Raw genomic sequence first — 20,618 nt, 5'->3', positions numbered from 1 at the left:
ATGCCAAAGGCATGCCTACCACCGTGAGGGGAGCGGCTATTGTGGTGACGCTGGTTCAGGGACCTTGCCTGCTGACTTTTTCATGAGATGGGAAGAAGAGTTGTTTCTCCATTCTCTCTGCTCTCTGGGTCTAGGGACTGCATGGGCAGCCAAGGATATGGGAGGCTCTCAGGACTGGCAGACAACCACATCCCCAGATGCTGGTGTGTACCCAGTACCAGAAGACAAAACCACAAAAGGCTGTGCATTGCTTTTAAAGTAAAAAATAGACATTTCCTTTATTCCTTCAACTATGTGAATTTGCATTTTGTAACAGTTAAGCCTGTCATCACATGGTCACTGCTAGCAGAGTCCCTGCTGCTTGCTGCAGACAGGTTAGTCTGAAGGGCTGCAGCTTCCTGGCCTCCGCTTCCTCTTGCAGAGGGCTGTGGGCTTCTGGCCAGGCCTGGGCTCTGCCTCCCGCCTGGTGTAAGAGTGGGTTTCTGGACCCCTTGAGTCCTTGTCCTGAAACACAGGGGTACCCCTTGGTAGTGTTTTTACCCCAGCAGGCCCCAGCACCGAGACAGACCCCGCAGATGGCGCTGCTGAAGAGCAGGGACTAAGCTGGCACTGAAATGTGAGGACAGACGGTACGATTCATGGTGTCTTCACAAGCCAACTAGAGCGTCCTGGACACCGACCCTCACGGTTCCATCCCCTTCCTTGCTTACCCTGACCTGAGCCCAGGGACTCAGCAAGGAAAGCAGGTACAGCCTGGGGTCTGTGGTCAGGGGGATCACACAGGTAACTATGTTCATGGGCTGCATGTGCCACCCCAGAAAAGCAGTTAGAGGGAGCTTCTGAGGAGCTGGTACCCCAGGATGGGAGGGGATAAAACTCAGGCACAGGGGAGTAGTGCCAAGGACTAAAGACATGCTGGGCAACATGGGGCTCCAGGTAGGGGCGGACAGAGGATCAGGGGCATTACGCATTCCAAAAGTGCCTTATTAGCCTTGCCCTGTCCGCGTAAGTCAGCCTTCAGACTCGATACCACTCTCCCCTCCTCAGCTTAGCTGTTCCCAGAGCAGGCAGAGGAAGCCCATGTTCTGGACTGTGCCTCTTCCTGGTTGCAGGGTGGCAGCCTCCACATGGACTCACCTTGCTGCTCATCGCAGCCTCCGTTTCCGGGAATGCCGAGCGTGCCGAGTCCTGAGCACGTCAAGGTCATCGGAAGCATCCAGGTGGGAGGGGGCAGAATCCTCACCAGGACCTGGAGCTCTCTGAAACAATGAAAGGCCGGGTCAGGGAAGACTAGTGACTCCAGTCAGAATCGGCAGGGGACGGGAAAGGGAGGACTGAGGACAGCCCCCACTAGCACCCCAGCCCTCGCACATGCTTCCCCAGAACAGGCTAGCACATGCTTCCCAGAACAGGCACGTGAGAGCAGCTAGGTCCTAGCTTTTTGCAGCTTTGCCCCTCGGGTAGGGTCTCCAGCCATTAGGCAATTCCATGATAACCACTGTCCTACTCTGAGGTGCAGGCCAATGGAGACAGAGACAAGACTATACCCTAGAGATTCTCAGGTCACCCTGGAACTAGGGTAGCACAACCAGGAATGGAGTGACAGTGGTGTGAAGGGTCCGTATATCTAACCCTCGCAGGGGAAGAGGCGTGGTAGGGCTCCCTGGGAGCAGCCAGGGAGGGGAGGGAAATGGGTCCACACATTTTGCCCCTAGGTTCCTATGGGAACAGACTGTCTTGCCAGGCCAGCTCTCCGTGAGCAAGAGATGCCTGGGAGTAATTCTGTACCCATGAGAGCACGAACAGGGGCAACTACTCCCTCCACTGCACCAGGCCCCGCCCCCACACCCCAGGATCATGTGTCAGGCCTGCCTCTCTACCTTGAGTTTGGGTATGTGGTATGTGCGTGGGGTGGGGCTACGTCACAGCAGAAGGCTGTCTCCCTGTTCTGCTACAGCCAGCCCAGGAGAGGCAACTTCTTCTACGAAGCCCTTTCCCAACTGGGCAGACTGGACACGCTTCCTCCTCCTCCAGAAACCCACAGAGTGCTCCCTTGCCCAACTTCCACCTGCCTAGCTCACCACTCCCAGCAAGCCAGACACACAGGCAGGCAAGGCCCTGCAGGCCTTAGCTTGTCACAGCATCCTTACCTGCTCAGGGTCTGCAGCTGCTGGGCTTGCTTGTACTCTGCAGCCCAGACAGTCCAACTGCCTGGCCCTGTCCTTGAGTTCCTGGTCACCGAGGAGGTCTTCACTGTCACTTTCAGAACCAACAGCCATGGCTGCCGACAGGGTAGTGGGGACACTGTTGGGTGGCAGAGTGGCCAGGAGTGCAGGAAGGGAGAAGATAGCCAGGAAACGTGTCTTTAGCAAGAGGTAGGCTGGGTTGTCCTGGAACTGCCTCTGTACCAGCCCCAAGGAAGTTTGTAGGGCTCCAGACTTGGGCTCAGGTTGGGACCCAGCTGCCTGGCTGTCCACCAGAGAGGAAGCTTTCTGCTCCAAGTCCTTTTTATGGAGGAGAAGGCTGGACAATGCTCGCAAGTTGCACAGAGAAGGGGGCTGATAGGGCATCCTGCTCCCTAGTGGGGGTACACAAGCACCTTGGCACCCCTTCAGCCAGGCCAGTGTGGCGGCCTCGCTTTCCTGGGAAAGTAGGCTTAGGTCCAAGGCCTTCTTTTCGGGTCCAGATGCGGCTGGTATTTCCTGGCCCTGAGGACCTTTGGGCGCTGTGTTTGTACTGGCTAGAAGCTGTCCCACGCGAGCAGGAGTCGTGGCAGAGGAAGGTAGCTGCTTTGCTGGTGGTCCTATGGTGTCAGGGGTCATCACCGGCTGGGTGAGGCCCACGGCTTGCACTGGGACAGACAGCAGTTTCTGAGTTGTGAGCACCCAGTTGATAGGCAGGCTGGCCTTGGCTGCCTGGGGCTGCCCACTGGCCTGTGGGCCAAGAGCTGGCGGTAGACTGAGGGGCTGCACAGGCAGCTGAGTGGGGCTGGGGACTGCTGGGAGAAGGGGCAGAACCTTGGGCAAGCCCGGCTGGGATGCGACAGAGGCCTGAGACTGCCCTAGAGTACTCAGAGGGCAGGCTGGGGGGACCTGTCTGGGAGCCAGGGCCAGACTCCTAAAAGCAGCAGGGGTTGCAATCTGGGTCCCTTCGTGGGAAGGATTTAGGGGAATGGTTTGCCGGATGGGGGGCTGCTTGTCTGTGGCTGACATCGCAGCCACCTGCCAGGAGCCAGAAGGACTTGAACTGACCATCACTGGGGCCACAGGGACAGAGAGCTCTACACTGGATGTTGTAGGGCCTGCTACTGGGGAGCCCTGGGGGGCTGGAAGCAGAGGGGGCTGGAGGATCACAGGTGAGGAGATCAGCAACTGGCCGTTGACGGCAGTGAGGGCCTGCGTAGCCTTCTTAGCACGAGACTCACGGAGCCGTTTCTCACGAAGCAGCTCAGACACAGTCTTGGGCTTTGGCCGGGGGCCACCTGGGGCTGCTACAGGAACTTGGAACGAGGTAGCTTCAGTACCGCACGTTCCCAGCCGGGTACGTCCTTTGTGGCTGTCTCTCTTTGTAGTTTGCTGACCCGGCATGCTTGGGAGGAGGCAGCCTAGAGCAAGAGACAACTAGCTTGACAAGAACTTCAGGCTCTTTGCCCACGGACACCAGCAAACCCATGTGTGAAGCTTTAGCTTACCTCATGGGTCCCCAACCTAGGCACTCTGTTCACAGAGAGGGCAGCAGATGGCAGAGACAGCCCAGTCTACATCTAACAAGCTGTGAGGGCCTGGCTCCTAACCCTCTAGCATCCTCAAAACTCAGGTGACACAACATGGTGCCTCGAGCCCTCAGTGGCTGCCCAAATAGTTGCAGGCCCTTCTAGCCTATTCTCGGGTCACTGGCTGTGCTGCTAGAGGCTGTGGCTCAAATGCAGGGCATTTCCCACCATAAGAGAGAAAGATGTGGCAGATGGTACCTGTGCTGTTCTTGGCACTGGAGAATGCCTGTGAAGAGAGAGTCAGCCTGTAGAATCTTTGCGGGATCCCCTGGTTCTTCCCACTCACCGCCCACTCCGACTCTGGGGGCCTCCCATATGCACTGAGCGCAGGGTCCGGACAATTCCTGCTGGTATAGGCTTCCAGCAAAGCTCCACTAAAGCTACCTGGCCAGAGCTCGTCAAGTCTTGGACAGTGTGGGGCTCATGGGCTACGGGCACCAGAGTTCTATTTTGGTTCACTGTCTCCCTAAGTGATAGGATTCCAGGGTGAAGTCTCCCCCAAACAGAACTCATGAGTTTGGTTCCTAGAACAGGTGGTGTTAGTGACTTGCAGAGACCAGGCCTTGCAAATGGCAAGCCTACCCATAGCCTACCTTGCACCTGCCTCAGACTACTCAGGTCTCCTGTAGGGTGGCTCACACAGATACCACCCTAGAGAAGGTATGGTAAGGGATGTTCTGAGGGAGAGCCAACTTTTCTATGGAAATGCCTGGGAACTGCCCCTCCGAGGAAGGGTTGACACTGAACCTGGGGAAGGGATGGGGGAGGATGAACAGTATTTGTTCTCACTCCCTTTTTTGAGATAAGGTCTCATTATGTAGCCTGCCTGGCCTAAAACTTGCTCTGCAGACCAGGTTGGCTTTGAACTCACAGAGATCCGCCTGTTTCTGCCTTCTGAGTGCTGGGATTAAAGGAGTATGCCCCCATACCCAGTGTGACCTTCTTGTTCCCAGTGTCTGTTACCTGCAGAAGATGCGGTTGGGGGTTCTGCGTGCCAGGCTGGAGCAGGGCAGGTGGCTTGGCCTTCCTCTCTCGGACCACCTCCATGCAGCCCGCAGTATCAATCTGCAAGAGCTGAGAGGCCTGAGAATAAGAACCTCCCTGTTCCACCCCGCACTGGGGTCAGGCCCACCGATGGTCAAGGAGATGGAAAGCTGCCCTGACCATGGCTGTTCAGGAGCAGATCCAAACTCCTCAAGCCTCTGAGGGTCCAGGGAGGTCAGGACAGCTTTGCAGCCTCCAGCCTGGACTTGGGCTCCATGCATGCTTCTTCACCAGAGCAGACGAGAGCAGACAGCAGCCTGCGGGGGCTTACCTGAATAAGCAGTGTGAAGACTGGAGTGCTGGTCAGGCGGGCACACTCTAATTGCGTCCTGATGCTGTCAGCTAGAGAGCAAGGGCAGAGCACAAAGGGGCTCCAGTTTTGAAGCTCCCCGAGACAGTCTGGGGCAGGGCAGCCTTAGCTCCACATTACCTTGAAGAGCAGATGGCAGGGCCCCCTAAGCCTCTCCCCACCACCCCAAACCCAGCTGGACTCCTTCGCGGCTTCACCTCTCCAAAGAACCCCAATCAGGCCACTCCCCCATGCTCACCGTGCCACAAGGAGAAGCAATTCCACTGTTTGCTCCCACCCCAGCTCCAGAAAGCTCAAGAAGAGCCCTGGGCAGTACCTTGAGTTTGCACTACTGCAGGCCTCCTAGGAGCTTGTGTGCAGGACAGGTTGATATCACCCACCCAGGGTATCACAGCCAGCAGAAGCCTGTGCTTAAGGAGCCTGCGGTGAAGAGCCTGTCGCTTGCGTCTCAGCTTATACTGGAAAGTTCCATGCCACAGCCGCCGCAGATGGGGCACACTGTCACCAGGGTCAGACTCTGAGTGTGAATTAGGCAGGGGTGGCTGCCTCGGTCCTTCCTTCAGCAGGGTGTGGCTCTGGGTGGCTGGGCGGGTCCTGATCAACTTCAGCATTTTCTCGAGGGGCACCTTCACCACATGCTGCATATCAAAAGAGAGCCTGTGAGGCTGACTGTGGCAGGACCTGGTGCAGATGTAACTGTTCTTTGTGAGACCACACAGCACACACCATGAGCACCACTTGCTATTTGGGAAAGTACTCTGTGGTAAGGCAAGTAAGTGGTCTTCAGGTTGGGCCTGGCTTAGCTCCCTCTCCAAGGGATGCTCTGGCCCACACAGCAGGCAGGACCATGGTTGAGCTGACTGGACCAGCCTTCTAGCAATACCTTGGGTAGGACGGCCTATGCGGCCCACAAGGCTGCCATAGGCACTGCAGAGCTGTGTCCTGCCCAGGCTCCAACTCTGAGGGCAGAGAGGGGACAGGTAGATACATATGACCAGACAAATTGGAGACACTGCACGAGGACACCTTGTGGACTCAGCAGTTGGAGGTGGGGAACTGCCCACTCAGGTGTGCCCTGAAACAGATGTCCTTGCAGCCTTTAAAGCAAATGACTTAGGGACAATGGAGGTTGCATTGTGAAGGCCACTGCTACCGCACAAGTCTGAAAGCAGCCCTAAGCAACACATTACAGTGAACAGGAGGACATGGCTGTAGCCAGATCAAAAACCAAATACCCAACTGTCCAGAGTGCCAGCATTAGTGAGCACTAGGAGCCCAGAGCACCCGCCTTGCTGGCTGGGTCCTCCTTACTTGTTATGTGAGTGTCTGGCGAGTGTAGGAACTGGACCCCTTAGAACAGCGCAGTGGGTTTACAGGGCATCTGCACCTGGCTTATCTGAGGAGTGGAGACGGTGGTGGGACCTTCCTTGTGGTGACTTTGAGTGGCGTCAAGAGTGCAGGAGACAGCACGGTGTGTCGAGGAGCACCCTGCCCCTTCTCTCTGTGACTGGCTGGTGACCGGCCTGGTAGGAACCCACAGGTCAATGTCTGGCACTCTGTACTGTTGAGGAACCAGTGCTCTGCCATGCTCCAGAGAATCTTCCGGCTCCACATCTGAGTCTTCGCTGCTGCTGCTGCCGCCGCCGCCATAGCCCTCACTGCCGTTGCTGTCGCTGCTGCTACTAGAGCTCCACTGGCTACTGTGATGGGGCCTCCGCCCCCGCCTCCTCTGGAGGCGCTGCTTCCTCTGAGGGGAGGGAAGGGCTGCTTCAGGTCTCAGCTACCCAGGCGCTGGAGACAAGCAAGCAGGCTAGCCTTAAGAACACCTCCAGGGGCTGCTGCTGGGGTGTGGCCTCCCCCTGTCCTGGGCCTCGTGAAAAGGGCGTGTATGGCGAGAACCTGTGCTCCCCCACCCCCACCCCGCACCTTGCCTAAGCACTCCCACAGGTATGGGCCTTCCGCCTGAGCAAAGCATACACAGAGCAAGCAAACACATGTCTCACCCTGGCCATTATTTTCCACTTGCTCAGACACTGGGAGCCTGACCGATGGGGCAGTTCAGAAGCTATTCTTGCCCAGTGACCTGCAAAAAACAACCACAATCCAGCCTCTGGAATTGAGGCTAAGTAGCCAGGATGGTCTTCCCTCAGGTGCTTGGCCAGAACACCTGTGTGTGGCAGCATCTGTATCTCAGGGCTGACCAACCCTTGAGGAAGTTCCGGCACACACAGGTAGGAAAGGAAAGTTGCTCCAGGCCCTGGTGTCTGTGCGGCAGAGGGACACCTGCAGGCTGCACTTATGGGGAAGTGTGACAACGGAAGATGCCCCAGAATCATAAGCTTTTTTCTGAGGTGGTATCACTAGTGTCAGCAAGATTTAGCTACAAACACTCGCTCACTACTGCCCTCTAGTAAAAAACTGGGAAATACTGGGTTGGAGAGGTTAAGAGCACTGACTGCTCTTCCAGAGGTCCTGAGTTCAATTCCCAGCAACCACATGTAATGAGATCTGGCGCCCTCTTCTGTCATGCAGGCATACATGAAGGCAGGACACTATGTATATAATAAATACATCTTTAAATAAAAATTTGCGAAATATTGAAAACACCAGTCACAAAAGATTTGACTGAACAGCCCAGAGGCTCCTCTGCACAGGACACCCCTGAAGCAGGACCAGGGTAGCACAGCTCTGACAGTGTTAGGTGACACAATGACTGTATGTATGTGAACATGAGCATGGAGGCCAGGGGTGAATCTTGGGTAATGCTCCTTAATGCTCTCCACCTTGTGTTTTATGTTTGTGTGTGTCATGTGACTTCCAGGATTAAAGGTCTGCACCATTCTGTCTGGCTTCCCAATTACTAGAGTGAATTTCCACTCATTTGTAATGGAGAGCATGGGGGAGCTTGGAGGCATGCTTGTGTAGCCAGAGTAAGGTCCTGGATTCCACCCTTGCACTGGCAGTAAAACAAAAGAGCATTTGCAATTGGGGAGACACTGCCACTTGTCAAGAATGAACACAAGGACAGCAGCCTGAGATATGAAAAAGTGCAGGTCTCCTAATGGGCTGCAAGAATTCACAGTACGCGTGGAGTCAGCGGCAGCGGGAAGGACAGTTCCCAACAACTCACCAGCACCATACTTCTCTATTAACTGGACAGCTCCCAACAACTCACCAACACCATACTTCTCTATTAACTGGGTCAACGGGAAGGACAGTTCCCAACAACTCACCAACACCATACTTCTCTATTAACTGGATCAGCTGCTGCTCTTCTTTTGCGTTCCACCGTCCCTTCTTCAAGCTAAAATGTAATCTCCTGATGTAGCTGAAATAGTGTGGAAGACAGGAGAGTTTAAGACCCCTCTGCTGCTCTTCTGCCTTCTCCAGTGATTGCTTAGAATGACACCATAGGCACATAAATAAATAAAAATAAAGGCAAGCTGGACTTAATTAAACATTTAAAAATTCTTATACTTTAGGGCAGTGGTTTTCAACCTTCCCAATGATGCGACCCTTTAATATAGTTCTTCATGGTATGGTGACTCCCAACCATAAAATTATTATTATTATTATTTTTGGTGTTTTGAGACAGGGTTTCTCTGTGGCTTTGGAGGCTGTCCTGGAACTAGCTCTTGTAGACCAGGTGGGTCTCCAATTCACAGAGATCCGCCTGCCTCTGCCTCCCGAGTGCTGGAATTAAAGGCATGTACCACCAAAATCCAACTCATAAAATTATTTTCTTTTTTTAAAATTTATTTTATATGCATTGATGGAAAGGTATCAGATCCCCTGGAGTTGGGAGTCACAGACAGTTCTGAGCTGCCATGTGGGTGCTGGGAATTGAACTTGGATCCTCTGGAAGAGCAGCAAGCGCTCTTAACCGCTGAGCCATCTCTCCAGTCCCATAAAATTATTTTCATTGCAGCCGGGCGTTGGTGGCGCACGCCTTTAATCCCAGCACTCGGGAGGCAGAGGCAGGCAGATCTCTGTGAGTTCGAGGCCAGCCTGGTCTACAAAGTGAGTTCCAGGACAGCCTCCAAAGCTACAGAGAAACCCTGTCTCAAAAAAAAAAAATTTATTTTCATTGCTACTTCATTAACTGTAATTTTGCTACTCTTATGAATTTTAAAGTAAATATCTGTGTTTTCCAATGGTCTTAGGTGACCCCTGCAAAAGTCATTCAACCCCCAAAAGGGTAATGAGCTACAGATTGAGAACCACTGCTTTGGTGGCTCTGGTAAAGAAGGTAAAGAAAGTCGAAACAAGCCATAGACTGTCATATCCATGCAAATCCTGCATCTGATAGGTGCACTTGCATCTGGAACACATAAAGAACCTTCACAGGTCAGTAATGCAAAGACAAATAATTTAAATCAGCAAGGGACTTTGGCAGATGTTTCTCCAAAGAGATGTACACGTGTAAGAAACCAGCAGGCGAAGCAAGGAGGCTTGGCAGGTAGTCCCAAGGGGCTGCTGTGAGACACTACTGTGAGAGTCTACTTCACAGGCACTTAGAGGGGTGCAGTCACAAGCAGAGACAGTCAGTGACAACAGAACAAATGCTGGGTGGGGTGGGGTGAACATGGAAAGCCTGAACCCTCACATGCTGCTTGTGGAAGCACAGAATAATAGTCACACTTGAATAAAGTCTGGCAGCTCCCCAAAAAGGCAAACACAAGAATCACCGACCCAGGGACATTCCTGAGAGAAATAAGCATGCCTTGATAAACACTTGTCCAAATGGTCTCAATGTTCAAGGCTCCTGTACCTTCTATCCAAATGTACGGAAACCCAGCATCTATCAGAATGCTCCTCCTTGCAAATGCCAGGACTCTAAATTTGTACCCCCATTTTCTTATTGACAATGAACAACGTTCGACAAACATTCTTAACCAGTACAAGAGTTCCTGCATGGGACACTTGAGTTTTGCAGGTAGAGACTACACTACACTATCCCGCATAATGCTGCCTCATGTCTGGTTTCTCGGAAGGCTGTACTCTGCTCCCCAGGAACACTTATTAGCATACTGTTGTTTTCTTTTTGTTTGTTTTAACAGCTGCTTGTACCCCTACATGTATGAAATACTTCACTGTGGTTTTGACTTGCATTCTTGAATTAGTGACTGAGCATCCTTCCATGGGTCTTTTGGCTATTTATGCATGTCTGGAGACATGTCTATTGACCTTTGCCTGTTTGAATGGGATTCTGTGGGGTTGCTGAGTGTAGATTGTAGGGTGATTTACATTAACAAGGTAAAGTGAAACACGTCTGAACAAACCACTGAAAGAAACTAGGGAGGAAGGGATAGAACCCTAGTAACCTGATGGGGACCTCCTCATCAAAATGTGGGAGGACATCAGCAAGAATTGCCACTAGCATTTGACACCTTGTGAACAAGAAATATGAAAGTTCAGCTTCCCAACAGTGCCAACCCTAGTATGCAAAGCTCCTGTAGACACAGCACTTTAGGGCCGCTGTCACCCAGCCTGCCTATAGAAGTGTGACTCAAGCAAGTCGCTCCTTCAGCCAGTGCGGGCAACTCACCGGTCTCTGCACTGGGCATCGCTCCTACCTGGCACCTCTTCCCGGATTTTAAACCAGTCCTGCGCCCCATACTTGGCAACAGCTCGAAGCAACTTCTGCAGAAAGAAGTGAACAAACAGACAATCCTCCACGGGATAGCCATTAGCTTCCCCACCCCGAGGTCTCTCAGCTTAAGAGGGCACATGACTGTACTAAGGACAGCCAGGCAAACTTCCTGGGTACAGTCTTCTCTGGGTGCCAGACTTACAGCATCTTCCTCTGGGGTCCAGAATCCCCTTTTCAGGTTAGGATCCAAACTCTTGGTCCAACGGTAGATCAGTTGCATGGAGTCTCTTCCTTCCATGAAGTAGACAACTGGGAACAGATAAGACTGGGACTCATCCATCTTATGCAGGCAATAAGCAGGCACAGAGGGGCCTCCCGGAAGCTATGGAGAGGAGTTACTCTGGTCATCAGGACTTCTCCCCCCTCCCACCTCTCCCTAGGACAGCTGTAAACTCTTCTACAAGTCTCTGTTTCTAGGCACCTAGGGCCTCAGACCACTAGGGCTTGGAGCAGCTCAAGGGCCTGGAAGATGCCGTTTGGTGTGGTGGGCTTACTCTTGCGGTATGGAATATGGTTCCCAACACGCATCTCCTGGACCAGCTGGGTGAGCATGTGGTCTTCCTCTTCTGTCCACTCTTTGCGTTTCAGGGCTTTGTTGTACTGCTGGAATTTCTGCAGGCACTGGAAGGCACTGCGGCTTGTCTTCCCAAGGCCAAACAGAAACAAATGGGCGTCACTGGGCTTCACCCTGCACATGCAGAGATACCCAGAGCAGCCCCCCAAGAGCTTCCAGGAGACAGGTGTTGCTAATCCCAGAACTTGGGAGTCTGACGCAGAAGTGCTATGAGTTTGAGGTCAGCATGGGCTACATTGTGAGCTTCGGGACAGCCTGGACTATAGAGTGAGACCCTATCTTAAACACAAACAAGAAAAATCCTTGTGACAGCTAACTCAGATGTCCAAACTACACTGCCAATTCCTAGACGGATGATAGGAGGTGCTGTGGAAATGCCTGTCAAAGCCTCTCACAGAATCTCTCTAGCTCTCAAGCTCTAAGGCAGGTTATTTAGAGACTTTGATGGGCCGGGATGAGGACCACACCTCAGGAAGGAACACCCTACAGGTAAGCCACAGCCACATGACACTGCTGCTGCACCTGCCCCGTCACTCATCCCCTCATGGAACGGCTTTTCTAGTAGACTCACTATCTGAGCCAGTCACAGGACTTATGGGGCTGGATGTGGTAGGTGCTCAGCTACGGTTTGCTTCCAGGCCTTTCCCCACAACAAATACCACGCAAAGAAAATGCAATAAATGGTCACATTTTCACCAGACAAGATGGAATTTAAAGTTAAAAAGGTAAAAGGGACAAATGAGTTTCTTCCTTCCCTCCTTTCTTTCTGGTTTTTCGAGACATGGTTTTCTCTGTGTAGCCTTGGCTGTCCTGGAGCTCGCTCTGTAGAACAGGCTGGCCTTGAACTCACTGAGATCCACCTGCCTCTGCCCGCCTCCAGAGTGCTGGGATTAAAAGTATGTGCCACCACCGCCTGGCTCAAATCTTTTTTTTTTTTAAAAAGATTTATTTATTTATTGTGTATACAGTGTTTTGCCTGCATGTATACTAGAAGAGGGCACCAGATCTCTTTACAGATGGTTGTGAGGCACCATGTGGTTGCTGGGAATTGAACTCAGGTCCTCTGGAAGAGCAGCCAGTGATCTTAACCTCTGAGCCATCTCTCCAGCCCTCAAATGACCTTCTTTAAAAGCACAATTTACCAAATAAATTATTTCCTAAAATTGTGTGTACCAAACTATACAGCATGGGACTGACCTCCACCCCAAGCCCAGAAAGAAGCCCATGTCCTCCCAGACTTCCAAGGTTCTCAGGTCCCGGTCCTTACCCCTAGCTCCTCTGCAACCAAATGCCACTCCAAGTGACCATGTGTGGCAGCAATGGCTTTCAGTCGCTCTACCTCCTCTGTGTTCCAGTCTTGCTTGTTGATACTCGGGTGCTCAGAACTCTGCCAGAACTTCTGGATCTCCTCGGCACTACGGCCTCCTTCAAACTGCACCCATGAGAAAGAACAGACTTCAGAGGGGCTGCTGATGCCAAGCATAGTCAAGACATAGCTCCTGGCTGGACTGTCACTGTCTGCCAGCCAGAGGCTTCTGTGTAGTCAAAAGGCACTGAAACTGTTCATCTCAGGAAGGGCACCTTGTTAGTTGGGGAGGGTGCCATGAAGTCCCTTGCAACTTCCAAAAGTGCTAGCATACTTGACTGGAGAGTTTATAGTGGGCTAAGACCCAAGTGAAGGTGAGGCTTAACCACCTAGTTCCAACCCACACTCGGCTTAGAAGTTCTACTGCAGCTGTGGGCGGGCACCCAGGCCTGCCTGACTTACATTGATGTTGGAAATCTTTTCCCAGTCATGGTGGTCCAGCCGGCTCCCCAGCAAAGCTTCCTCTGGCAGCTGGCTAAAGGAAAGGACAAGGAGCTGGTATCATGCGAAGCTTGCAGCTCTTCCCTGGATCCAGAAGGCCCCGGCTTACTTGATGTCCTGGATCTCTTTCTCTGCTTCCTTAATCTGCTTCTCCAGGGTCTGCCTCTCCAAGTCGCTGGAGACGCGGCTCTGTTTCTCGTGTAGGTACTCAAGCCTGCAAGGTAGACAGAGTGGAGCTGTGAGTGAGATGTACCATGTAAGCTGACGCCCTGTTCTCTGAATGCTCTTGTGCAAGTCTCTCAGCTCAAGGTTGGAAAACCTGCACAGGAATGTGCTTTCTTCCTCTCTTGCCTTGGTCCCTTACCACAAAGGAAGTCCTGTTACCACCTCTGGGGCACCCCTACCATCAGAATAGCACCATCTAGGGCAGGAGTTGCTGGGCTGTTTGCAGAGGCAGATGGTAACTGCTTGCATCCCAGAGCATGGCTCCTCTGCCAATCTTGGTTTCCAGGACACAGACATCTCAGGCAAGCCTGACTTAGTTCTGCAGCTACTGCTTCAGCAAACTGCAAGCAGAAGGGGTTGGGAGGGAAGAGCTGGCTCTCTCACACTTCAGGAAAAGCATCATTCTCTTCTCACCATCAGTATTGAGCACACAAGTCCAGAGGTGCCTCGTACCCCGTGGTCCAGTTCTAAGGGACGCATCTGCTCTGGTTACTCTATCCTTAACACTGTCAGCATCATGTGCTCACTTGGCCCTTTGTGATTACTCAGGCACAGCTGACACTCTGCCCCAGAGGACGTCTGTTTCCAGCCACTTATCAAAACAATAATGCCCTTCATTGTGCACTCACATCGGGTACTGCATGATGCCCTTTGGTCCCATGATAAGTACCCATCAACACACTCACAAAGCTGGTTTCACAGACAGGCCCAGAAACCCAGAAAAGAGTATTTGAGAAACTGCCTATGGCATGTAGCTGAACATGGATGCTCACTCTGACCCCCACGCTCTGCATTTGCCCACAACGCCGGGCCACCTTCTTCAGAGCAAAGGATAGACATCGACATCACAGTGCTGGAAGGGCAGCAGGAGAATGAAAAGACAGAGCATGCCACGATGAACCTCCCCAGCCCCACAGGAGCCTGGCTTTCATCTGTGGGGAAGGAAAGCTATGATGGCCCGTCTCTGGACTTACTTCAGCATCTTGGGCTGTAGTAGGCGTTGCAAGCGATCACTCACTACAGACTTCCTGAGCAAGGCTTTCTCCCAGTGCTTCCCTGAAGAGGAAAAAATAGTGATGTGATGTCATAAGACCTTGCCTGCTCCACAGACACACACGTCCACTGAATCCTCTCTACAATCCTAGCCCGCCCCCTGCTTCCTGCTCCAGAAAGGCCGTGGTTACATCTCTGGATGCCACTAGGGCAGCCAGCCAGAACACCTTCCAGCCCATAATTCCACCCTCCACCCAAAGTCTAGCTCAGAGTATCCTTTCAGGGTTAGGTGTTCTGAGAATAGCTAGAGTTGGAAAGGGCTGTGTGTATGGCCCAGCCTGCATCAACTCAGCACTGGAAAGGCAAAGGGTCAAGTTGCCAGTCCCAGTGATCAAGGCCTGCAGGAGCCTGTGAAGCCACAAGAGGGACAGGCATGAGAACCACAGGATATGCCTAGGAGAGGCCAGGCTGTGGGAATGCCCTCTGTGGTTTCTATGGCTACTGGATGCCCACCCAAAAGCCTGTCTGGACTCTTACACTTGGTCACCAAGAGCTGTTCAAAGGCCTTGATTCCCTGGGCAGCCTTCTCTCGTGTGTCTTCATTGGCAGGAGGCCCCTGTTAGAGTATACAGGGTCAGGACATGGCACACTAACCACACTCACCCTCAAGGGTCCCCACGGAGACTCAGAATCTTCCCTGCAGCCTCCCTACATGCTGCTCACATGCAGGGCCAGGCCCAGGATGTCTATATTGCAAGTTACTGCTGAATGAAAAACCCGTGGCTTGATCCCCCCAGCACAAGGAAGTAAGTAGCCAGAGACTCCATGAAGCTGGTAGACATGGGAGGTGATGAGCACTTTCAGATCTATTCTACTGACTTGCTAAATGCTGTAATTCTATTTTAGAGAAACACACCCCAGAGGGCAATGTCAGCTGGAGGCCTTGACCTTCGTTAAAGGATGAGGCAGTTTTAAGGAGGATAGAAAATGCTAACCCAAACATCCAAGGGAACTTACGAGCACTCACAACAGGCTGTGAAGAAGACAGCCCCTTCCTCCCAGGACATTCAACTTTGAGCTGCTAAAGAGGGGTCTTTACTACTTACCACTCCAGTGACCTTGTCCTTGAAGTATGGCTTCATGAAGTGGCCTATGTACATGTATGAGGGCAGGCTTTTGCCATCCTTCACCTTGGAGCATTTGGCCCCAGACAGATCAAACAGTATCTCCTCCTGGAACGAAAGCAAGGCTCTCAGTGGGCGGTGAACAGATCCACTCTGGGCCCTGTTCTGTGGGACACTGAGGGTCAGGAGTGGGCTACTGTACCTGCTGCTCCTGGTTCTGGGCTAGCAGCTGGCTGACCTCTGCCAGCTTCTCCCGAATCACCTCCTGGTAGACCATATTCAGCTGCAGACAGGTCTCAGGGTCTTCAGGAAGAGCTTTGTCCTTGGGGTCCTCCTCATCGTTGCTGGCCTCACTCCACCTTTCTTCTTCCTGGTTAGGAGCCACAATGGCAAATGAAGAGATAGCGACACCCTCCTTGTTGCCACACGCAGGCCCAAGCCCACAAGGGTCACTGAGACAGCCCTAGTACAAGCCCAACGAATGAGGAGGAGTTACACTTGGAAACGGAGCCCACCACCCTCAAGCCGGAGTGTGTGCATCTTTTCAGATCAACATGAGATCTGCTTGTGAAGCATATGCTGGGGTTGGAGGTGGGGGTCCCTGTACCATAGCAAGCAGCTTCTAATTTTGCAACAGACATTTCTGTGAAGCCTGAACTTCGCAGCAAGTTTGTTTTGTCCCCATCCTCAGCACCTCAAGTGTCAGAAATCAGTAAGGAAACTCCCTGAATAGCCTGGGAATGCCAAATGTCCAATGACTACAGAGCTGTGTCAGTCAGTCTATTGAAAAGAGAGTCCTTAAACACTAAGGGACTCGATTCTTGTTTGCTCAGTAAGGAAATAAGCAAACTATAAAGTTTCCCCCAAATAAAATGCCTAAAACAGTCAAAATAATGGCTAGCAACTCTGGTGTGAATAGATCTCTGCCAGGTGCTTCTCTAAGTCATTTATGGTGACCACCGTCTAGACTGGGACACAGAGGCACAGCGGGTAAGATGTGGAGCACGGCCCAGACACGTGCTTTGCTGCCTCCACCTCTGATGTTTTTAGTGTGAGCGCAAGAAAAGCCAGCAGCTATGGTTACCCGCCTGTTAAAAGGGTTACTTCTGCCAATAGTTTCAATTCTGATAATAATTTGTGTTCAGGGATGCAGCTCAGTGGTAGAGTGTGAGCCTCGTATGAATGAACACCTGGATAGCATCCCTAGTACCACACAAGGAACACTTTGTGAGCCTTATTTCACAATAAATGGACATTAGTTGTAGGAAAACCAACAGGGCTGCAAACCAAGCCCTCTTGGGCCAGTTTGGAAGGTAGCAGCAGATATGACCCAGCAGCCCAGCCTAGCAAGCAACAATTACCACGATGGGGGCACCAGCAGCAGTTTCCAAGTCCTCATCAGGCAGGAAATCTGTAAGAAACACAAGCACATGATGTAAGGGTGGGGGCCTGGGTAGCAAGAACATGCTGCAGAGAGGGATGAGCCCTCATGACAGGGCCCCACTGCAGGTTACCCTCTAAGCTCAGGAAAGAAATCCCGGCGTCTGGGCCATGGAGACTACTCAAGCTGACAGGCTGAACTCAGCCCTCCGCTCCCACCAGGATGCCACTGCTGCCTAGAAGGTACCAGGCCAAATGGCAGCATAGGCAGGTATGCACAGCTAGGCCCAAAGACTGAGGGAATGGAAAAACGTTCTTGCTGAGGTAAAAGCGGAGGACAATTTGGGCAAGAAACAGTCTGGCCACAGAGCAGCCCACAGCCTAATATAGCTAAAGGGTACATACACCTGCTCCCGCCATGCCATGCTAGGCCAGGCACATGGGCTCACCTGCGTCAGAGTCTGAACTGAGGCTGGATTCAGAGACCTCCAAATGGACACTGGACGATCCAGGATACAAAATTCTTTCGAGCTCCTGGATCTCCTGCGTTATTTTCTCTCTCTCGGCGTCTATGTCCATGGCTTCAACCTGCCTTCACAGTGTTACGAAACAGGAGAAACTGAGTGTACCTGGGTGTCATCCTCCTTTAGATGCGCACTTGCTGGAGATGGCAAGCGCCTGCTCAAAAGCAGACAATGGGGTACCCAGATGGAGACTCGGGCTCAAGAGAAGCTTAGGGGCACCCTGAGATTAAGTTCCTACAAGCTGACACTTTTACACCCAGGAACTCCCGTTCTTGACTCAACACCTGTCAATACACCCGAAAATGACCCTGCCTTCGTGAGGCTACCATTACCACAGGTAAAAACACAGTCTACCTGTGTGGCCTCTGTACTCTTATGCCCAACCACAGGGAGCTGGTCACCAAATGCAGAAAGTGCAGAGCAAAAGACGTTCAGCCCCTGCGATCCAAACTATGACCACAGCTGCGGATAGCCTGGCTGCACGGCGCTGAACGGTCAGCCTTCAGAGCAAGACTTTGCCTTTTTAGGACATCGCCCGGCACACGGTGCTGCCAGACACTGAGCAAGTGTCTACTGAAGCACAAAGGAGACGTTCTCTTGGGAACATGAAGCAAAATCCGAGACAGAAGGAAACTGGGAGAAGTGAAAGACCATTACAGAAAACGGAAGCTCAGGTGCGTGAGATGGCTTACCAGGTAAAGGTACCTGCCACTAATGACCTGAGTTCAGTCCTAGGAACAACATGGTGGAGAGGCCCTACTCCAGGTTTTCCTCTGACACCTCACTGCACGTATACAAATACGTGGATAAACAAATACAATAATGATAAAAAGCTGGGTGTGAAAGTTGGGTATAGTGGCCGTGTCACACCGTTAATCCCAGCACTCTGGAGGAAAAGGTAAGTGGATGGCTCTCTGAGTTTGAGGCCAGCTTGGTCTACAGAGTGAGTTCCAGGAAAGCCAGGGCTACACAAAGAAACATTGTCTGGGGGTGGTGGTGGGGGTGGTGGTGGAGAGATGGCTCGGTGGTTAAGAGCACTGGCTACTCTTTTAGAGGTCCTGAGTTCAATTCCCAACAACCACATGGTAGATCACAAATCATCTATAGTGGATCTGATGCCCTCTTCTGGCATAAAGGCATACATGCAGACAGCGCAGAAGAATGTGAGCTGGGCATTGGTGGCTCATGCCTTTAATCCCAGCAGGCAGATCTCTGTGAGTGCCAGACCAACCTGGTCTACAAGAGCTAGTTCCAGGACAGTCTCCAAAGCCACAGAGAAACCCTGTCTCCAAAGCAAAAAAAAAAAAAAAAGAAAGAAAAAAAAGAAAAGGAAGTGTGTGTGTCATACACTTTCTTCCTTTCAAGACAGGGTTTCTCTGTGTAACCTGGCTGGCCTCAAACTCTGAGATTCACCTGCCTCTGTCTCTCAAGTGCTGGGAAAGGGTGTGTGCTACCACCGCCTGGTGGCACACACCTTTAATCCTAGCATTTGGGAGGCCAGCAGGCAGACAGATCTCTGGGTTGCGGGTCATTAGTGAGAGCCTGTCTCAAAAGTCAAACATGAAGAGAAAGATCCTGCTCCTGGTTTGACTTTTTCTTCTGGTTTTTCGAGACAGGGTTTCTCTGTGGCTTTGGAGGCTGTCCTGGAACTAGCTCTTGTAGACCAGGCTGGTCTCGAACTACCTGCCTCTGCCTGCCGGGTGCTGGGATTAAAGGCGGGTGCCACCACCGGCCGGCTTGGCTTGACTTCTTACTATTGAGGTAATGACAGGAGCCTTGCCTGGCTGCATCAAAACAAAGTAATTCCCTTCAGCACTGCCGTTCCCGAACAAGAAGCCTTACATCTAACCAAGCATGGTTAGAAGCAGCCAGGTATGCAGACCTAGTTTAAAAACAAACAAACAAACAAACAAACAACACCTCCACTGGACCCCTGGCCTCCAACGAAAAGGCAATGTGTGTTTTGAGGCGGCAGGGATTCCATCTTCCCCCCATCGCGTTGTCCAAGTGAAGGAAGAAAAAGTCACAGGTGTAAGTCCCAAGTTGGGAGCCTCAGGCCGCCCTCACTGACATCACAGGCGCCTTTCTGCCTGTCCCTTCTAAGGGATAACTTGACTCCGGAAAAGGCAGTTGAGGGCCCACGCACCCTGTGTGTGTGGATTCGATTAGCCAGGCTTGACCCCTGGTGCCGCAGAGCATAACGGGGACGAGCAGCGGCTCGAAGCACACAGCACTGTGCAAACCTGCTGTGTCTCACCAGATGCTAGACTTCGGCCGGGCTCGGGATGCTGGCTTTCCGTTCCGGCAAGGTCGTGGCCACGCCGGGCCTCGGTTTCCTCACGCTGCCTCACCCCTCCCGTACACAACGCCTGCTAGCTGCAACCCGCCTGTGCTCACCTTCTAGGCCGCTCTACACACTCCACAGCCAGTTCCCGTCACCCAGGCGACCACACGCACATCACACTTCTGGCGGCCACGGAACTCAGTAGCTCATACCGGAAGTCCCGCCCCAGGCCGCGGCGCAGAGCATGCTGGACGGCTGCTGGGGCGGGGCCCTAGTCAGGAGCTCAGCTTCCTCCAAGTACTCTGGGAGCTGCACGTTTCGTCCCTGGTGTCCTGGGTTTGGGTGCATGGCCAGTGAGTGTGTTGCTAAGAACTGTCTCGCATTTGGCGAACCCAGAGCCCATAGCCTGAGACCGTCTGGCTGTGAACATTCATTCATTCAGGACCTGTCTTAGAGGCCAACACCTCAACAGGGCTGGATAGGGGAATGGGGGGGGGTCTTCCTAGTGTCTAATAATGTGTGAGTGGCAGGAGCAGAGCAAAGGCTTAAGGCACAAGGCCGGTGAAAGTCTGGCTCAGTGACATGCGGGACCTGGGAAAGGCCGTGGCCTTATGGCATACTGAATAGAAGCCAGCTGCCCACACCACTGAGAGTGAGGATAGGGTCCCATTGTGAACCACAAAGAGCTAGAGTCACAAAAGCAGAGACTGGTGGCACAACCCTTTAATCCAGCACTTAGGAGACAGAGGCAGGCAGATCTCTGAGTTCAAGTTCAGCCTGGTTTGCACACAAATTCCAGGACTATGTAGACCCTGTCTCAAACAAAACAGAAACCAGAGTCATGGCAAGTCTGGCCAAGAGTAGGGATTGGCCCGAGTGAGTCTGGGACATTGAAGCAGACCTGTCGGTTTCTGGTATTTAATTTTTC

General features: G+C 52.4%; 1 protein-coding gene across 4 annotated transcripts; it reads right to left on the bottom strand.

Moving 5' to 3' along the window:
* Nucleotides 1–247: 247 nt before the first annotated feature.
* On the bottom strand, nucleotides 248–19,929 carry Snapc4 (small nuclear RNA activating complex polypeptide 4). 4 transcript variants are annotated; one of them, XM_013123318.3, is made up of 23 exons: nucleotides 19,804–19,929; nucleotides 17,332–17,470; nucleotides 16,864–16,913; nucleotides 15,705–15,872; nucleotides 15,485–15,610; nucleotides 14,916–14,994; nucleotides 14,360–14,441; nucleotides 13,270–13,374; nucleotides 13,122–13,194; nucleotides 12,621–12,785; nucleotides 11,274–11,421; nucleotides 10,922–11,028; nucleotides 10,675–10,769; nucleotides 8,360–8,454; nucleotides 7,130–7,209; nucleotides 6,514–6,873; nucleotides 5,443–5,764; nucleotides 5,088–5,158; nucleotides 4,736–4,846; nucleotides 3,971–3,998; nucleotides 2,151–3,604; nucleotides 1,138–1,259; nucleotides 248–504 (listed from the first exon to the last, which is right to left on the bottom strand). In XM_013123318.3, the coding sequence occupies exons 2-22, from the start codon at nucleotides 17,459–17,461 to the stop codon at nucleotides 1,146–1,148; spliced, it is 3,963 nt and encodes a 1,320-aa protein (XP_012978772.1). In that variant the 5' UTR covers nucleotides 17,462–17,470; nucleotides 19,804–19,929; the 3' UTR covers nucleotides 248–504; nucleotides 1,138–1,145. The 4 variants fall into 4 exon arrangements, with proteins under 4 accessions (XP_012978772.1, XP_012978771.1, XP_040601135.1 ...); XM_013123317.3 differs by having other exon boundaries at nucleotides 17,332–17,474; nucleotides 19,804–19,925; XM_040745201.1 differs by lacking the exon at nucleotides 19,804–19,929 and adding an exon at nucleotides 19,664–19,782 and having other exon boundaries at nucleotides 17,332–17,474.
* Nucleotides 19,930–20,618: the final 689 nt, after the last annotated feature.

This window comes from Mesocricetus auratus, unplaced genomic scaffold (assembly GCF_017639785.1).
Source record: "Mesocricetus auratus isolate SY011 unplaced genomic scaffold, BCM_Maur_2.0 Super-Scaffold_100004, whole genome shotgun sequence".
In the NCBI taxonomy this organism is placed as follows: Eukaryota; Metazoa; Chordata; class Mammalia; order Rodentia; family Cricetidae; genus Mesocricetus; species Mesocricetus auratus.
Note: the sequence above shows the minus strand (reverse complement) of the source record. Positions and strands in the feature narration are given on the sequence as shown.

Bases quoted from the DNA above. Each gene is read 5' to 3' on its own strand.
- Snapc4 (XM_013123318.3), bottom strand. From the start codon at position 17,461: ATGGACATAGACGCCGAGAGAGAGAAAATAACGCAGGAGATCCAGGAG. The intron at 15,873-16,863 runs GTAATTGTTGCT...GCTCCTAACCAG, and splicing joins CTGCTGGTGCCCCCATCGTG to GAAGAAGAAAGGTGGAGTGA. The intron at 14,442-14,915 runs GTAAGAGTCCAG...TTTCCTCTTCAG, and splicing joins ACAGCTCTTGGTGACCAAGT to GGAAGCACTGGGAGAAAGCC.